We start from the raw sequence: 18042 nt of genomic DNA, 5'->3' as shown, positions 1-18042 counted from the left end.
TGCGAGAGGGCTTTCTCTAGTTGTGGAGAGCAGGGGCTACTCTTCATTGCCCTGCATGGGCTTCTCTTTGCAGCGGCTTCTCTTGTTGCAGAGCACAGGCTCCAGGCGTGAGAGTTTCAGTAGTTGCGCCCCGAGGGCTGTAGCGTGCAGGCTCAGCAGTTGTGGTGCACAGGCTTAATTGCCCCGAGTGGCTTGGCCAAGGGAAGCTGGGGCCAGGGGATGCAAAGCAGGAGCCTTGACCTGTGACCTAGCAGGGCTGGTGGAATGTAGCCCTGGCCCCGGGCTCCCAAGTGATTCTGGCTTTCAAGAGCAGGGCTCAGTTACCTCGCCTGCTCTGGGGGTGGGGTGGGGCTTGACTTGCAGCTGGATCCCACCGTACCTGCAGCTGAGCGGGGCTGTGGCACACAGGATCCAGGTGTCCAGACCAAATCACAAACAAAATCACGCTGCTGATCTATGGCTTTTCAGTGAGTCTTCAGTTTCTGGAGCCTTCACCCTCCCCACTCTGTGCCACCGAGGGGTGGGGGTGGGGGCCACAGGGGTTCTGTCCTGGCCCCGCCTCCCCCAGCACTGCCTCCTGGCTCCAATTTCCTCTGTGGCAGCCAGGGGCTTCCTGTCCTCTCCGGCTGTCTGAACAACTTCCTCATCTTGCAGCAGGTGTCTGGATTGCTTCTGAGAAACGCAGACAGGCTGGGAGCAAGCAGAGAGCCTCTGGGATTGTTCAGAGGTGCTCTGTGGAAGGAACAACAGCTCAGCTTGATGGGGGCCTGCTAGGCTCAGCTGCAGATGTGGGGGGAGCTGAACTGAGCCTGTCTGCTCTGCTTCTTCCTCCATCTCCCCCAACTCAAAGACCACCTTCTCTTTGCAGATTAACAGAGTCTGGCTGCCAAGGTAAGGTTGCCAGAAAAATACAAGAATTTGAATTTCAGATCAACAACAAATAATTATTTTTAGTATAAGTTCTATCTCAAATATTACATGAGATATACATAGACTAAAGAATGATTGGGTGTTGATCTGAAAGTCACATTTAACAGCTGCTGCTGCTGCTAAGTCACTTCAGTAGTGTCCGACTCTGTGCGACCCCATAGACGGCAGCCCACTAGGCTCCTCTCTCCATGGGACTCTCCAGGCAAGAACACTGGAGTGGGTTGCCATGTCCTTCTCCACACATTTAACAGAGCATCCCGAATTTTCATTTGCTAAATTTTAGGATGAGATGGCTCGGCTTTCAGTGTTCAAATCAGATTTCTCAGAAAGAGAACAAAAGAAAAGAAAAAAAGCACCTGGTGGAGAGAGTAGTGTCTGACAACAGCTGCCCCTGCTCAGGGTCTGAGGGTGGAGAGACCTCTTCCTGGTGCGGGGCACACCCCTGAGATACAGAGAGAGGCCTAGACTGGGAGTGGGCACCCAGGTTCAATCGTGACTCAGCCACCAACTTCCTGTGGGTCACCCTGGGCAGGGGCTGGCCCTGCCTGGCTCCCAACATGCTATCTGTGGCCTCAAATACCCACTCATTCATCCCACTGGTCCCAAGAATCCCCTCTGTGTGTCAGACTCAGGCTTGGGAGAGGAGCGTGACTCCTGGACCTTTGAGCAACTGGCCAGCAGTTGGTATGTGCAGGATAGAGACATGAAAAAGGATCCTGGGACTTCCAGGGGTTAAGACTCTGCGGTTCCAATGCAGGGAGTGAGAGCTCGATCCCTTTTTGGGAGACTAAGATCCCACATGCTGTAAAGTGTGGCCAAACATTTTTTTTTTTTTTTTCAAACATTTTTTTAAAAAAATGAAAAAGGACTCCCATGATCCAAAGAGATAGAATTTCCTCTTCCTTCCTCCAGATAGAGAGTTATTCAGCTCCCACTGGGCCCTGAACCATTCTTTTACTGGTGCCCGTGGCCACTCAGTGGCCCCCTAGAGGAGGAAATGGAGCCGCCTCTTGGTGGCATCACCTACAGTGGCATTTAGAGTACTTAGCACTGGCGCTGTCATCACTGGCAAAAAGCCCTCTCGGCAGGTACTTTTTCTTTACAACGAAGGAGTTTCAAGATGCTCTGGAGGGACTTGCAGGATTGGGTTGGATCAACACAAGCTTGAGTCTCCCAGACACCCACCTGTAAGTGTCTATGGGCTTCTGATCACCTGGGTTTGAGCCAGGGAATCTTTGATGGCAAGCTGAGGATGGTATGGTCAATATTACATGCTTTTCCCAGCATGGATAGATGGTAGGAAAAATGGTCTTTTTTGTGTCCGTGGCTCAGTCATGTCCAACTCTTTGCGATCCCATGGACTGTAACCCACCAGGCTCCTCTGTCCATGGGATTCTTCAGGCAAGAATACTGGTGTGGGTTGCCATTTCCTCCTCTAGGGGATCTTCTCAACCCAGGGATCGAACCCGTGTCTCTTATGTCTCCTGCATTGGCAGGCGGGTTCTTTACCACTAGCACCACCTGGGAAGCCCAGATGATGAGGTATAGAGGGCCAGATCCAGAAGGGTCCAGAGCACAGGGACCTCTGTCCCAGTGGAGTTTGAGGTGTGCTAACCTCCTGGCACGTGGAGGCATTCTGGTTCATCCACATAGAAGCTCTCTGAGCCTGTACTGTAGGGATTTTTATGATGACTCCATTATGTAAGCAAGACTGATGAAATCATTGGCTACTGGTGAATAGTCAAATCCAGTCTAAGGTTTGTTCACCTGTCAACCGGCCCCCTTCCTTAGGGGCGGTCCAAAAGTCACCTCATTAACATAACGCAGATATGTTTAAAGGGCTTGTTATGAACAACAAAAGACATTTTGTTGTCTTATCAGGAACTCCCAAGGGTTTTAGGAGCTGGTACTGGGAAAACAGATTAAAGCCAAAATATATATTTCTTCTCATATCGCAGTATCACACTGGTCACATGATAATTCTATGTTTAACTTTTTGAGAAACCCACAGAACCTTCACCATTTCACATTCCCACCAGCAATGAAGGAAGATTCCAATTTCTCCACATCCTCATCAACCCTTGCTATTTTCTGTTTTATTTTTTATAATAGCCTTCTTTGGTTCACAGGTCAAGAATCTGCTTGCAATGCAGGAGACCTGGGTTCGATCCCTGGGTCGGGAAGATCCTCTAGAGAAGGGAATGGCAACTCACTCCAGTATTCTTGCCTGGAAAATTCCATGGACAGAGAAGCCTGGAGGGCTACAGTCCATGGGGTGGCAAAGAGTCGAACAGGACTGAGTGAGGAACACAGCTAGAAGGTGGTACCTCATTGTGGTTTTGATTTGCATTTCCCTAATGATTAATGATGTTGAGCAGTTTTTGATGACTTGATGGGCCATTTGCATATCTTCTTTGGAGAAATAGCCACCCAAGTCTTCTGCCCATTTTTCAGTTGGGTCCTATGTGTTTTCTGTTGAGTTGTTGGTGTTCTTTAGATTCTTCACACAGCAACCAGAGTGAGTTTTTAAAAAGCATCAATTGGATGGTATTGCCCCCCTGACGAAATAAAACTCTTTGGCGGCAGCCAGGGCACTGTGGATGAAGTCTTGCCCCCCCAGCCCCATCTAACTCTCTCTCCCCTTCACCCACCGCTCACCCCACCTCCACAGAAAGAAGCCCGCGTCCTCCCCGCTCCGCTCCCCAGGGCCCCATGCCCTGCTCCCTCTCTCTTGAGGCATGTGCCTGTGTCTCCTCTTTGCTTGGCTGACTCCTCCTCACCTTGAAGGGCTCAGTTTCATCCTTGTCTCTTCCCTGGCCGACTTCAGCCTTGGTACCTTATATCTTGTTCATTTCCTTCACAGCTCTGGTCTTGTAGTTACATGTTGGCTGTTTTTGTTTTTTTTTTTTAATCAGAGGATGAGATGGTTAGATGACATCACTGTCTCAATGGACATGAATTTGTGCAAACTGTGGAAGAGAGCGGAGGACAGAGGAACCTGGCGTGCTACAGTCCACAGGGTTGGAAAGAGTCAGACATGACTTAATGACTGAACAACAATTTATTTATTTATTTGGCTGTGCCAGGCCTTAGTTGTGGCACATAGGATCTTTTAGTTGCTGAGCAGGGCAAGCTCTTGGAGAAGGAAAGAGTGTCAGAGACCTCCCTCCCCCCCAAAATGAGGCTTCAGCAACCTATTAAATGGGAGAAACTATTTGCAAATCATACAGTTGATAAGGGGTTAATGTGGTACTAGTGGTAAATAATCCTCCACCTGACAATGAAAAAGACATAAGAGATTCCGAATTGATCCCAGGGTTGGGGAGATCCCCTGGAGGAGGAAATGGCAGCCACTCCAGGATTCTTCCCTGGAAAATTCCATGGACAGAGGAGCCTGGCAGGCTACACTCTATAAGGTTGCAAAGAGTCAGACACGACTGAGCGACTTAACACATACAACACACATCCAAGATGTATAAAGAACTCAAAAGTTAATAGCAAAAGTTAACAATCTGATTAAAAAATGGGCAGAGGGGGAATTCCTGGTGGTCCAGAGGTTAGAACTCCATGCTGAGGGTCCAGGTTCAGTCTCTGGTTGAGAAATAAAAATCCTATAAGCCACGAGGGTGCAGGTCAAAAAAAAAAAAAGGACAGGAAGTAAGACAGAGAAAGACAAACATCATATGACATCAATTAAATATAGAATCTAATAAAAATGATACCAATGAACTTCTTTTATAAAACGGAAACAGAGTCACAGATCTCAAAATCTTTAGAAAATTGGCATTAACATATACACACTACTGGGGACTTGCCTGGCAGTCCAGTGGTCAAGATTTTGCCTTCCATTGCAGGGGGTGTTAAACTCAATCCCTGGTCATAGAACTAAGATCCCACATGCCTCATGGTGTGCCCAGCCCGTACCCCCCCCCAAAAAAAAGGAGAGTGCATTTCAGGGAATCCCTTGGCAGTCCAATGGTTAGGACTCCTCACTCTCACCGTGGGGCTTCCCTGGTGGCTCAGATAGTAAAAAATCTGCCTGCAATGCAGAAGACCCAGGTTCAATCCCTGGGTTGGGAAGATCCTGGAGAAGGAAATGGCGACCCATTCCAGTATTCTTGCCTGGAGAATCCCATGGACAGAGGAGCCTGGCGGGCTACAGTCCACGGGGTCGCAAAGAGTCAGACATGAGTATTCGACTACCATTTCACTTCACTTCACTTCACTCTCACTGCGGAGGGCTTGGGTTCAAGCCCTGGTTGGGGAACTGATTCCACAACTGTGTAGTACTGCCAAAAAACTCCCAAAACACAAAAAACCAAAACACATATACACAGTACTATATATAATATAGATAACTAACAAGGACCTACTGGATAGCACAGGGAACTCTACTCAATATTCTGTAATAACCTATATGAGAAAATATATAAATATATATACACACACAATGGATCATCAGCCACAAAAAAGAATGAAATCCTGCTATTTTCTACAACACGGATGGACTTAGATGGTATTGTTGTTGTTCAGTCGACAAGTCGTGTCTGACTCTTTGTGACCCTGTGGACTGCAGCACGCCAGACTCTTCTGTCCTTCACTGTCTCCGGGAGTTTGCTCAAATTCATGTCCATTGAGTCGGTGATGCTATCTAATCATCTCATTCTCCGCTGCTGGACACAAAGAGTCGGACACGACTAAAGCGACTGAGCACACATGAACATTTAGGAGATATTAGGAGCTACTGTTTTAGGCTGTGTGTTCAATAAGCTCTTTTTTTTCCCCCAGGGGACAATAGCACATTGTGTGGCGTCTTCTGAGAGCACCAGCTGGGCAGGGACTGCCTGGGGAGGCAGCACAAAAAGAAGACCTTCCTGCTGGACCACAGAGCAGGGCAGACCCTTGTCAAGCAAAGCAAAGGGGGTGGGCCAGCCAGGCTGAAAGCCGGGGCAGAGGCTTGGAGGTATGTGAGCCTCTAGAATGTTCTCAGAACAGCGAGGACATGGTTTGGCTGGAGCCCAAGGCACTCTGGGAGATACAGAAGGAGTTGTGGGGGGCTGGGCCCCAGATGCCAGAGGGAGGCCGGAGGATTTCCTCCCAGGGCAGCGTGGCGGGCGTGTTCAGAGCTGTGGTTGAGGAAGGTTCCTCTCTGCGGCGCTTTCTCAGATGCCAATTCCAACATCTGTGAGCCAAGGACTCGGCTATAATTGGGGATTGTGACAACACCTCTAATTAACAGTTTTAAAAATATGTGTATGAGCCTGCGTGTGAATGTGTAGACGTGTGAGTGTATGTGTTGTGTTTTCTCTAGTTCTTCCAGCTGTGGCCTCCTGTTCGTGTCCCTTTCCTGTGGACTAAGAAGAGTGTCTTAGCAACTTTCCTGAGCAAGCCTTGAACTGGCTGGTACCCATTGTCTCCCCCCTCTTTTTAAATGTACCTCTGTTCTTTGTCAAACAAGGAGGAAACCAGAAAAGGAGCCCTCCCAGTTAGAGGCTGCCCATTGCTTTTTCATCCAGAGTCCAGGGGAGGGTTAGCTCCGTGTAGGACCCATCCTGGGGCCGTGCTTGGTGGCCTGAATTCTCTGAGTCAGCCAGGCTTAGTTTTGAATCCTGGCTCAGTGGTCAATTTTTCCTAGTTGTGTAACCCCAGATAATAGCCCTTGATCTTCTTTGAACCTCAAATTCTTCATCTGGAAGAGGAAGAAGGAATATTTACTTTGCAGGGCTGCAAGGATTAACACTGCACACAAAAGGTCTTACCTAATGGCTCTGACATTGTAGACGGTTAGCACAGAGTGGTTATTTTATTATTATCTGCAAGAGTGTAAGCCAGGTGGAATGTTTTTGGTACCTCTTGTAGCACTGAGTGTTTATCCTGGCTCCCAGTTCCTGCATCTAAAGTGGGTGTTTCAGGGACACGGATGTTGAAACATCGGGCTTCTGGAGTCCAAATACTTGACCAGAATTCAAGCAAGCAGGTTTCACGGGGGAAAAGGAGGGAGGGGCACCTGTCATGGTTCCCCAGAGATGGGCCTGGAGGAGGGCACTGGGGGCAAGCTTACTGGATTCACTAGGAAGGAGGATTCAGAGTTACGGGAAAGGAATTTCCCTGTGGTCCAGTGGTTAGGACTCCATGATGAGGGTGCAGGTTCCATCCCCGGTGGCGGAACTAAGATCCTGCAAGCAGTGAGGTGCAGCCAAAAAAAAAAAAAAAAAAGAGTTAAGGGAAGAATTATAATACATGTTTTTTGTTTTCCTTTTTTTTTTTTTTTAAAGGAAATGAAATGCAAAACTTATAAGAGTATCTGATTTAGACAAGGTGGTCTGGAGAGGCCCCCAAGGAGGCCCCCAGGGAGACAAGATCAAGGGGTCACAGAGGACAAATCAGCCAAAGAGAGTCTTGGGGATGCTGGGGTCTGCTTTAATCCACACCTCAACTACTACCCACCTTTCCACTCATGAATCCTCCAACCTTGATCACCCAGAAACATCAACAAGAGCCCGCCCTTCCTGAGACCATCAGCCTCTAGCCCTGTTCTTTCCCTGTCTTCATGCTTCGGTTTCCTCATTGAAAAATCCGGAAGACCATTTTCCCCAAAGCGCACTGACCTCTTATCAAGCCACTAACACAAGGCTTCAAAGAGGTGCTTCGGTCCTCTTCCATCTTTTCTTTCTTCTTCTCTGCCGGGGCCAGGTGGGAAGGAGGAGACCCTCTACCTTGGAGGTCAGTGGACAACCCTCAATAAAACTTGGACTCATTAAAAAAAAAAATGTATTTTGGCTGCTCAGTAATTGCAGCAGGCAGGCTCTTAGTTCCCTGACCAGGGATCAAACCCAGGTCCCCTGCATTGGGAACCTGGAGTTTTATCCACTGGACCGAGGTCCCCTGACTCCTTATTTAAAGAGGTATCTGGAAGGGTTGTTGGGAAGCCCCTGCCAGCAGAGCTCAGGCTCATCTTCCTCTTTTCAGTAGAAGGGGGCAGCCGGGCAGGTGAGGGAGGCTCCCTGCAGGGGAGCAGGTGTATGAGAACTGCTGCCCTTCCCCCTTCTAGCCTCACCCTTGCTTTGTCCCTGCTCCGATGATTGCTTTATTACTGTTTTCAGTCTGATATAATTCCGGCATTTTCCATAATCTTGATCTTTTCATTGATACCAGATTTCTATACAAAGATTTGTATATAACATGATTATGTACCCACCAGAATACATTCCCCAGCAATTAGAACGTTTAAGATGCAGCTCCTAACGTTGCTTCTGCACATTCCTCATTTATTACTTTTGAAAGTGTTTTGTGATTTTTTTTTTTTTGGTGCATGTGTTTACACATTCAATAACAATTCTCATTTAGAGTTGCAAAACACGAAGCCAATTTTGAACCCAGACAGATGGCAGCTAAATGAAGTTTAATTAAAGAATGAGTGCTTTGAATCAAATCACTTTAAAAAAGTACAGTACACTGAGATTCTGGGGAGGATGCATAAACAGCATCTGGGCTCTCTTGCGGAAAGCAGGGCCTGCTGGCAGATCTGGGGGGGAGGGGAGGGGCTGGGTGAGCACACTGTGGACCAAGCGAGCAGGCGGAGTGGGGGGTGGAGAGGAGGCGGCCAGCGGCCCCTAAGCACATTCTCGGTACTCAGCCCGGACACACCTCCCAAAGCCCAGAGCCCCAGGGACGGGAAGGGAAAGGCACATAGGTCACTTCTTGGTTCAAAAGCTTTGACTTGGGAAGGGGGATCCCCTTTATTTCTGCAATGAGGCCTGGCACCAAGGCACGAAGTTTCGCTGCACCAACCCGCCTATTTGCATGCGTCCGAAAGATGACAGAGGCGGAGAGTCCGGCCTTTGGCGGTTCCAGCGCCCTTCCTCGGGGATCCCCGCCTGTCCGCGCAGCCGCTGGCGGCACTGTCTGGAGCACGCGGAGCCCCGCCCGCCCCGGGCAGCAGCCACTTCCGGCTCTGGCCGCAGATCTGAGCGCGGGGGCGGGGCGGCCCGGGCCGGTCTAGACACCCCGGAGGCGCCAGCCCGGCGGCTGGGGCGCCAGGTGGGCCCGAGCCTCTGGCCGGCCGGGCTGCAGGGACGCAGGCCAGTGGCCAGGCTGGAGGCGCGCTCACTGCCCGGTGGCTGCCGTGGAGAAGAAAAGGGCACAGATAGGTGGGGTGGGAGGCAGAGGAGGGGAACAGACAGGGAGGGCCGGGAAGTTGGCACTGAGTGCTGCAGGGGAGAGAACGCAGTGGGGGCTTTTTAATGCAGGGAGAGACAGGATTAGATGGAGGAAGGCTGAGTGCCAGGAGAGAGGGTCTGAGGGCAAGGTGGCAGTTACCATGCTGTCCTTGATCTCCTAGGCAGTTGATGCCTTGAGGGCGGTGGGTGGTCAATGGTAGGGGGTCGCCCCTTCCCTGATCCTGGAGATTAAAGGCAGACTGGGCTCAAGGCCAGGGAACTGAAGATGGAGCGGAGGGCCCCAGTGGGTCCTGGGGCCACTGGGATGTGGCAGAGAGAGGAAAAGTCTGGGTGGGGGCATGCCAAGCTTGTGGTTCCAGCTTCTTGTGTCTTTCCAGGAGGAAGAGAGCCTGGAAGGCTGGGACAGGACCTTCTCTCTCGGCTCTGGGCACTGGGCTGACCCAGAGGGCTGGCAGGAGTTCCTGGCCTGTTTGGATTGTGTACTTAGCTGACTCAGGACTCAGTTCCTCCACATCATAGGCTTCCTGCTGGACCCTGGCTGAACGCCGCAGTCCACCCTGACCCCTCCATGCCCCAGCACTGGCGTCTAATTGACCTCCAAGTCCTGTTGGCTGACCTCCTTGTTATTCTTCACCTGGTCCAAACCCCCACCAGCTCTGGCTGGAACAACGGCAAGAGCCTCCCACGTGGACTCCGGCTTCTCTCTCCTCTGCGGGGGAAGGCAGGCCCTTCCAAAATGCAGAACTGGTCTTGGTTCTTCCCTGGTACTCCGTGCCGTGGCTCTCACCAGCGTCCCCCCTCACCTCTGCCCAGCCCACAAGGTCTTCCACCAGGACGGGGGAAAAAGGATACAGTGCGGCTGCAGAGCACCAGGCTGGGCCAGCAGAGGCCACGCTGCATTTCTGCCCGGGTTCACCCCTCATCATAGCACCACAAGCAGGGCACAGCCTGTGGACCGCCCTTGCCTACCTTTCCATCTCACTTCCAGCCACTCTCCTCCCTTTCCCTGCTCCAGCAACTCCTCGTTCCTAGAATGCCCAGGTTCTCAGTCCAGTCTCCCTGCCTTTGCACATGTGGCTCTCCCCCAGGACAGTGTCCAGCCCCAGCCCTCCCTGCCTTGTCCTGCCAACTCCTAAGACCCTGATGCTGGAACAGTTGAAGGCAGGAGGAGAAGGGGACGACCGAGGTCCAGGTGGTTGTATGGCATCACTGACTCAATGGACATGAGCTTGAGCAAGCTCTGGGAGATAGGGAAGGACAGGGAAGCCTGGTGGGCTGCAGTCCATGGGGTCGCAGAGTTGGACACGACTGAACAACTGAACAACAGCGTGCTTCAAGGACCGTTTCTTGAGTCTGTGCTAGGTAAAGGCGCCCTGCCGTGTGCTTCCAGGGTGTCCTGTCCTTCCCGGGCTTCCCCATCAGGACTGAAGGAGTGGCCACTATGGCACGCCTGAATGACTGCCTTTCTGACTTGCCTTTCTGAAGTTCAGTCTCGTCAATTCTTTCATCTTTCTACCTGTCACCAAACTGGTCTTCCTGACCGGTAGCTGTGACCCACCACTCTGCTTAAATACCCTGAGCTTTAGCAAAAACCTTCCCAGGTGGTTCAGCGGTAAAGAATCTGCTTGCAAATGCAGAAGACATGGGTTCGATCCTTGAGTTGGGAGGTTCCCTTGGAATAGGAAATGGCAACCCACTCCAGTATTCTTGCCTGGAAAATTCCATAGACAGAGGAGCCTGGTGGGCTACAGCCCACAGGGTCGAAAAGAGTCAGACACGACTGAGAGGCTGAGTGTGTGCACACGGCAGCAAACACCCACCTCAGGGACTTCCCTGGCAGTCTGTGGTTGAGACTCCATGCTTTCCAAGCAAGAGTGCAGGCTCAATCCCTGGGCTGGGAACTAAGATCCCACATGCCGCACAGCGCGGCCAAAAAATAAAACACAAACCAAAAGCAGTGCCACCTCTCCAGGCACAACCCAAAGGCCCCATCTCCAAGATGTCTTCCCTCCAGCTATGGAGATTCCGTGTGCTTATCACATCTACCTTCTTGACTGCACCTGTTACTGCGGCCAGGACAAGATGACCCCCCACCACATGGCACGCTCCCTGAGGCCAGGGGCTCAGCCCGGCACTTCGCCTTCTTCTGGTACTGCGTCCTGAGGTCATGTGACCCCAGCAGCAGCAAAATGAATGGAGCCTGTACCCAAGGGCCCTGCGTTAGGGCCGTGGCCTCTGTTTTTGGCAAAGACGGAAGGCCTGGGCAGGCCAGCTGAGCCAAACTTCCTGACCTCATTCCAGGGATGGCAGCTGCAGCCACAAATTCCAAAAGAGAACAAGCAACAGTTAGGAACAGAGGCAATGCTTTTTTTTTTTTTTACTTATTTAAAAAGGCCTTGGCGGCAGGAATATAGTGTAAAAATCATTGGAAAAACTAAAAGGCATCGATACATATCCGAATATACACTTTGTACATAAATTACATTTCCTTTAGTCTTTCTGAGTGAGGTCCTGATTCAGCACTGAGGTCTAGTAATTCAGAGGTCCCGGGAGTTGCACGTTCAGGCCGGCATAGTCCACCATGTACATTGGCCATTGCTAGAGAGAGGGGGGACAGACAGCCTGGGTTAGGACTCCAGGTGACTCCGAGAGCCCACCAGGACGCTTTCTGAAGGACTTCCTCGGATGCTATTTATTTTGAGGCTGTGGGAGGCCCAGAGAGGGGGGTGTGACCTAAGATCTCATGGTTCACCAGTGACCGTCGGGCCAGGGCTGGAGCTTTCTGACCTGTTCCCACTTGTGTCCCAGGGACCAACTGTGTGGGCAGACATGTGGGGAAGAAATTGGGGATCGCTCAGAACAGGTGGCCTGAGCCCCATAAACTCAGCCCCCTCCAGGCCTCAGGCTCCAGAGCAAACCTTTCTGTCTCTCTGGGTGGTGGGGGGTTGAGGGACCCTCTGTGAGCACCCTGGCAGGAACAGAGGCAAAGCCTGAACTTCTGTGCTTTTTGGGAAGGGGTCCAAACAAACCCTAAAGTCGTTTTCAACTGCTTCCAATATTCTCCCCATTTGGACTTGGGATTTCAAAGCTAATATTTTAAAATCAGAAAGAACCCTGGAGTGTGCCCTTAGTGAGGTTTTTTTCCCCTTGAGAGGGAAAGCCATGTGACAGAGCAGGTGGTGCTCTAGAGGTGGGGTGTCCATCCACCACTGACCAGCCTGAGGCCGCAGAGTTAATGGGCCTCTGACCCCGGTTTTCCTTGTCTACGTACAGTGGTAATACCCGTGCCTCGCAGCCCTGTGGCTCAGAGCATGTGATGTAAGCACAGAGATTAGTCTAGCATCCAACTGCCCTGGCAACCCGGGAGTCTGCTCAAGGTCCTATCCAGTGGGAGGAGGTGTCAGGTCCCTTCCCACTCTGAGGCCTCAGCTTGCCCATCTGTATAGTGGGCCTGTGAATTCCTTCCCCAGGGTGCCTGTGAGCGCCTGATGAGAGGAGAGGTGGACTAGCTCATGGGTGGGGCAGGCAGGTGTGTCTGCAGACCCTGCTCAGCGCCTGGTGTCTCCCCACACCCTGGACCCACGCCCCAGCGTAGACGACCCTGCCCGAGTGCCGGCTGAAAGCCAAAGGGAAGAGCGGTCAGGTCCTGTTCTGTGCAACTTTACCACGAGTGAGATCTGGTTGGTGGATGCTACCGACTCCGGGTTTGAGGAGGAGGAAGAGGAAGACGAGGAGGAGGAGGAGGAGATGGAGTTCCCTTCGGAGACCCGCTTTCTCTTGCGCTTGGGAATGCTGCTGTCTTTGGCTGGTGGGAGAAAGGGTTGCTGATGCCGGGTACCAGGACCACTGTGTCTCGGTTTCCTGACCCCCCACTTGGAGAAGGCCTTGTTCGCAGGTTTGAGGTCCCCTTCTCAGCACTCGAGGCTCCTGACCCCCTCAGCGGCTGAGGCCCATCTCCGCAGCCGCCTTCCATGAGCAGCCCCCACGCCTGACTCGCCCACCCTCCTCCTCCCACTCACTGTCTGCTTTGCTGACACTATAGCCTCCTCCTCCAGGGAGGCTTCCCCAGCAGGCTCAGCTCAGGTCCAGGGTTTCCTTATACCCTCCCCGGACCAGGTAGAGTCCAAGGTCCCAGGCTCCCCAGAACTCCCAGACTCAGAGCCATACAGCCTTGGGTCTCAGGGAGAGTCACTTAATGGCTGTGCACCTTCAGTTTTGTCACAGGTAAAATGTGAGTGAGATTCTGCAGGTTTGCTGGGAGCGTCTCATGAGACAATGTACCTGGTCCCCAGTAAATGGAGAATCCCAGGGACGGCCGAGCCTGGTGGGCTGCCGTCTACGGGGTCGCACAGAGTCGGACACGACTGAAGCGACTTAGCAGCAGCAGCAGCCTCAGTAAATACTCAGCAACTGAGAACTGCTATTAGTATGGTTGCTATTGTTACCGCCGATGTGTGATGACCCAGATCTGACAATGCTGTGACAAATGACAGGTCACAGGCACTGGTGGACAGGCAGCGTCCCAATGGAAGGAAAGCCTGGTTTAGAGCCAGAAGCCCGAAGTTCAAACTCCACAGCTGCCACTTACTAGCTGTGTGACCCTGGGAAAATGATGAAACTCTCTGAGCCAAAAGGAGAAAACTGTATGATATGAGACTCAAAGAGGAGAGTATGAAGGAGCCCGGTATCAAGCCGAGCACAGAGCAGGACCAGCAGAGGTTGTGCTGTTACTGAATCCAATTCATCTGATTATGAAAGACTTAGCAAAAAGATTTGCAGTTGTGTGTTGGGGACTTCCCTGATGGGCCAGTGGTTAAGAATTCACCGACAATGCAGGGACACAGGGTCGATCCCTGGTCCGGGAAGATTCCACGTGCTGAGGGGCAATGAAGCTCATGTGTCACAACTACTGAAGCCCGCACACTCTAGAGCCTGTGCTCCACAACAAGAGAAGCCACCACGATGAGAAGCCCTCGCATTGCAACCAAGAGGAGCCCCTGCTCGCCACAACTAGAGAAAGCCCGCCCATAGCAATGAAGGCCTAGTGCAGCCAAAAATTAAAAAAAAAAAATTGCAGCTGTGTACTGGGAACTTCCCTGGTGGTCCAGTGTTAGGACTCCATACTTCCACTGCAGGAGCTACAAGTTCCACCCCTGGTCAGGGAACTAAGATCTCCCTGCACGGTATGGCTCCCCACCAAAATTTGCATTTGTGTGCTGCGTAAGTGGAGATTGGGCTTGACTGAGTGGATACAGCTTATTGACACAGCCCACCAGAAGGTCTTAATGACACAGATGAGAGCATGCTGGGCATGGGTGGGCAACTGTCTAGCTGGTGAAGCAAAGCCAGAGGCTGGGGTAGGCAGGCAGTATGAGTGGAGATCCTGGCAAACAGAAGACTATGGAGGCAGAAGGACCCCAGCCTATGAGCCAGGGAGAAGGGATTTTTGCAGGAGGTTCCACATGCAGACAACTCAGAGGTGCTCGCCCCGGGCTGTGGCCACTGTGGGGGTCACTGTAAGACCCTAAAGATGGCCATGGTGGGGGGTAGTGGATATGTCTCTGATAAAGTGAAAGTGTTAGCTGCTCACTTGTGTCCGTCTCTTTTTGACCCCATGGACTGTAGCACACCAGGCTCCTCTGTCCATGGGGATTCTCCAGGCAAGAATACTGGAGTGGGTAGCCATTCCCTTCTCCAGAGGATCTTCCAGGCCCAGGGATTGAATCCAGGTCTCCTACATTGGTGGGCGGATTTTTTTTTACCGTCTGAGCCACCAGGGATAATTTGTCCCAAACTTGCCTCCCAGAGGCCTCCATGGGGCCTTCTGCATGTTCGCCTCCGACTTGGGAGCAGTTCCCAAACCTAGTCACCTCCCGATCCCATGCCATGTCCTTGGCATCAGCACATGCTAGAAGGCTGTGGCATTCCAGGGGAACCCTGACCACTTGTAGTTAGGGCCTCAAGTCTCAGGCGGGGATGGGGTAGCCTCGTTGAATCCTGTCACTGTCCCCATTGAACAGCCACGCTGGGGCCTAGAGTCCACGGTGGCCTGTGGTTCAGCTGTATGGTCGGCACACCAGGCTCCAGGAGGCCACCAGCTCACTGTGTGGCACTGGTAAGTCCCTTCCCCTCCCTGGGCCTCAGTTTCCCAGCTGTACCATGAGAGGTGGGACTAGATCAGTGTTGTTGTTTTTTTTTTGGGCTGTGCCATGTGGCCGTTGAGATCTTAGTTCCCCAACCAGGGATTGAATCTGGATCCTCGGTAGTGAGAGTGCAAAGTCCTAACCGCTGGACTGCTGGGGAATTCCCTGGAAATAGGTGTTTCTTAATCAGAGGTGCACCTCCCAATCCCCGGGGCTCCAGCCTCTCGAGTCCTGTGACACACCTGGTTGATCAGAATCCCAGAGTTTCCCAGGTTCCAGGACCCCAAAAGGTTCTAGAAGACCAGGGTCTAGTGCAGGCATTGACCTGAAAATGCAGGCACAGTCCAGGGGCCCAGCCAGTCCTGGGCAGTGCCTACCTGCCTCACCCCTGCTGGCCACAGGTACCCCCCTCTCCCCTCCCTAGGTGGCTTCCCCATCCTAACTGACACCCCTCCTGCTGGCTCCTGCCTGTCCCTCCTCTCTAGCTGATCTGCCAGGCTCAGCTCTCCATGGCAGGGCCTCTCTGAAGGGCACCTGCAGGCTTCCTGGGACCTTCTGGGGATATTGGCCTTGCGGAGGGAGGTCTCAGGCTCCCTGGGGAGGTTCCAGGCAGGAGGACTACACTTTCCTCTACCGCGTGCCCGCTGGCCCAGATGTGTCCCTAGACTCTGGTCCCCAAGAAGCAGAAGGGTAGCCTCTTCAGCCTCTGACTTACCTGGCACCTTGGTGTCACTGCAGAGTTCTGCAAAAGGTCTGAAAAAGAAATGAGGTGGCAGTCAGAAAACCAGGTTGTCCCTCCCCCTCCGCACCTGCTTCCTGAATGTGGGCAACATTGTGAGATGAAGAGGCTGCCACCGATGCTGGAATGTTAGCTGGGTAAGACCCGGATAAAAGCAGTCAGCGTCCCCGCCCAGAGCAGGCGGATAATGGCGAGCCTGGCACCGTCAGTGCCAAGCCAGGTAGGTCGCCCCTGGGACTGGTTTCCTCTAGAAAAGCAAGGGTGTCGTCTGACCAAGTGATCCAAAGTGTGTGCCTACATTTACGTAAATGGATATACGAGACAGTACTATTTTTTAAATATATCTTTTTTTTAAAAAGGAGCCTGGATTCTTTTTGTTTTTTAATGTTTATTTTTATTTGTTTAGCGTTGGCTGTGCTGGGTCTTCGTTGTTGCCGGGGTTTCTCTGGTTGCGGCGAGTGGGGGCTACTCTCAAGTTGCAGTTCCAGGGCTTCTCATTGTGGTGGCTTCTCTTGTTTCAAAGCATAGGCTCTAGGCACGCGGGCTTCAGTACTTGTGGCTCCCAGGCTCTAGAGCACAAGCTTAGCAGTTGTGGCACACGGGCTTAGTTGCCATGCGGCATGTGGGATCTTCCTGGATCAGGGATCGAACTCTTGTCTCCTGTATTGGCAGGCGGTTTCTTTACCACTGAGTCACCAGGGAAGCCCTAATATGTCTTTCACTTTTTATTTTAATGATTATTTTACTTGCAGCATTATTGTAAGAACCCCCACCAAATTAGATGTAACCTAATTTATATATATATATATATGTATATATAATCATTAAAAGAAAAATGGAAACATGGAAGGAAAACCCCAGAATGTCTTCTCTCTGGGAGGTACACCTATTGGGGGTGGGTGGGCATTTTCTCCTATTTTCCAGAAGTTACTTCAGAGGGTGAACATACACGGGAAGGGAGGGAAACCTCTACTGTTCATTTGAGGCCCCTCTGAATAATGTGGGGCTTCCCTTGTGGCTCAGCTGGTAAAGAATCCGCCTGTAATGCAGGAGACCTGGGTTCAATCCCTGGGTTGGGATGATCCCCTGGAGAAGGGAATGGCTACCCACTCCAGTATTCTGGCCTAGAGAATTCCATGGACTATACACAGTCCGTGGGGTTGCAAAGAGTCGGACACAACTGAGCGACTTTCACTTTCACTGAATAATGTGATTTCTCCCCCCAGATCAATAGATCTTTTACTGCATCTTTAAAATATCATGAGTCCAAACAGCCCTCTGGCATCTTGCTATTTCTGTAGCTGGACAACTCAGATCAGTTGAATAATACAATTTTTTTGACACATGCAATTATTTTATTTTACCTTATATTATTTTATTAAAAAAATTTTTTTGGCTGCACCAAAAAAAAATACCCCAAAAACAATAGCTGTATTTTTTAAATAAAAAAGCCACAATACATGTGGCTTGTGGAATCTTAGTTCCCAGACCAGGGATCAAACCCAGGCCACCACAGTGAAAACGCTGAATCCTAATCACTGAACCGCCAGGAAGCTTGAGACTCTGAGCTTCCACTGCAAGCAGTGTGGGTTTGATCCCTGGGGAACCAGATCCCACATGCTGAAACTAAGCGTAAGTACTTCAGCTACTGAGCCCAGGAGCTGCAATGAAGACCCAGCATACTCAGAATAAATGAATGAGTGAATAAATAAATAAAAATCTAAAATAAAAAACCCTCAAAAACATGGAGTGTAAAATAGAAAAGAAAATAGGGGTAGAAAAGAAAGTCAAAGAAATGCACCACCAGTGTTAACTCTAAATAGGAGGGTTATGGGTTATCTTCCTTCCTTCTACCTTTTTGTATTTTCCAAGTTTGCTGTGTGTATTGTTTTTAAATCCAAAAAATAATCAAATAAGCTATTGTATTTTTAAAAAATATATAGGAATATACAGTAAAATATAGACAGTGGCTATCTCTAGGGTTGGGGGTACTGAATTACTGTTATTTTCCAAATACAGTAAAACAGGTAAAAATGAGTGATATAGTAAA

At 51.0% G+C, this 18042-nt stretch overlaps 1 protein-coding gene and 1 long non-coding RNA gene across 4 annotated transcripts in view; one reads left to right on the top strand and one right to left on the bottom strand.

Annotated features, from left to right (window-relative positions):
- Window positions 1-8585: 8585 nt before the first annotated feature.
- Window positions 8586-11562, top strand: LOC145532577 (uncharacterized). The gene is made up of 2 exons (XR_014073350.1): window positions 8586-9080; window positions 9488-11562. It is a non-coding gene; the product is annotated as an uncharacterized LOC145532577 (long non-coding RNA).
- Window positions 11457-18042, bottom strand: part of GTF2IRD1 (GTF2I repeat domain containing 1) — a 112294-nt gene continuing 105708 nt past the window's right edge. For 2 of the 3 annotated variants that reach the window (XM_081557984.1, XM_081557983.1), the window contains 3 exons: window positions 15969-16006; window positions 12776-12915; window positions 11457-11708 (listed from right to left, as the gene is read on the bottom strand). In XM_081557984.1, the coding sequence (XP_081414110.1) occupies window positions 11640-11708; window positions 12776-12915; window positions 15969-16006 (247 nt within the window). In that variant the 3' untranslated portion in view covers window positions 11457-11639. The remainder of the gene's footprint in view (window positions 11709-12775; window positions 12916-15968; window positions 16007-18042) is intronic. The other variant, XM_081557985.1, reaches the window with a different exon arrangement.

The sequence above is a fragment of the Giraffa tippelskirchi genome, chromosome 13, assembly GCF_054371585.1.
Source record: "Giraffa tippelskirchi isolate mGirTip1 chromosome 13, T2T-mGirTip1v1.2.pri, whole genome shotgun sequence".
In the NCBI taxonomy this organism is placed as follows: Eukaryota; Metazoa; Chordata; class Mammalia; order Artiodactyla; family Giraffidae; genus Giraffa; species Giraffa tippelskirchi.
The sequence above is the reverse complement of the archived record's forward strand: the minus strand, read 5'-3'. Positions and strand labels throughout refer to the sequence as shown.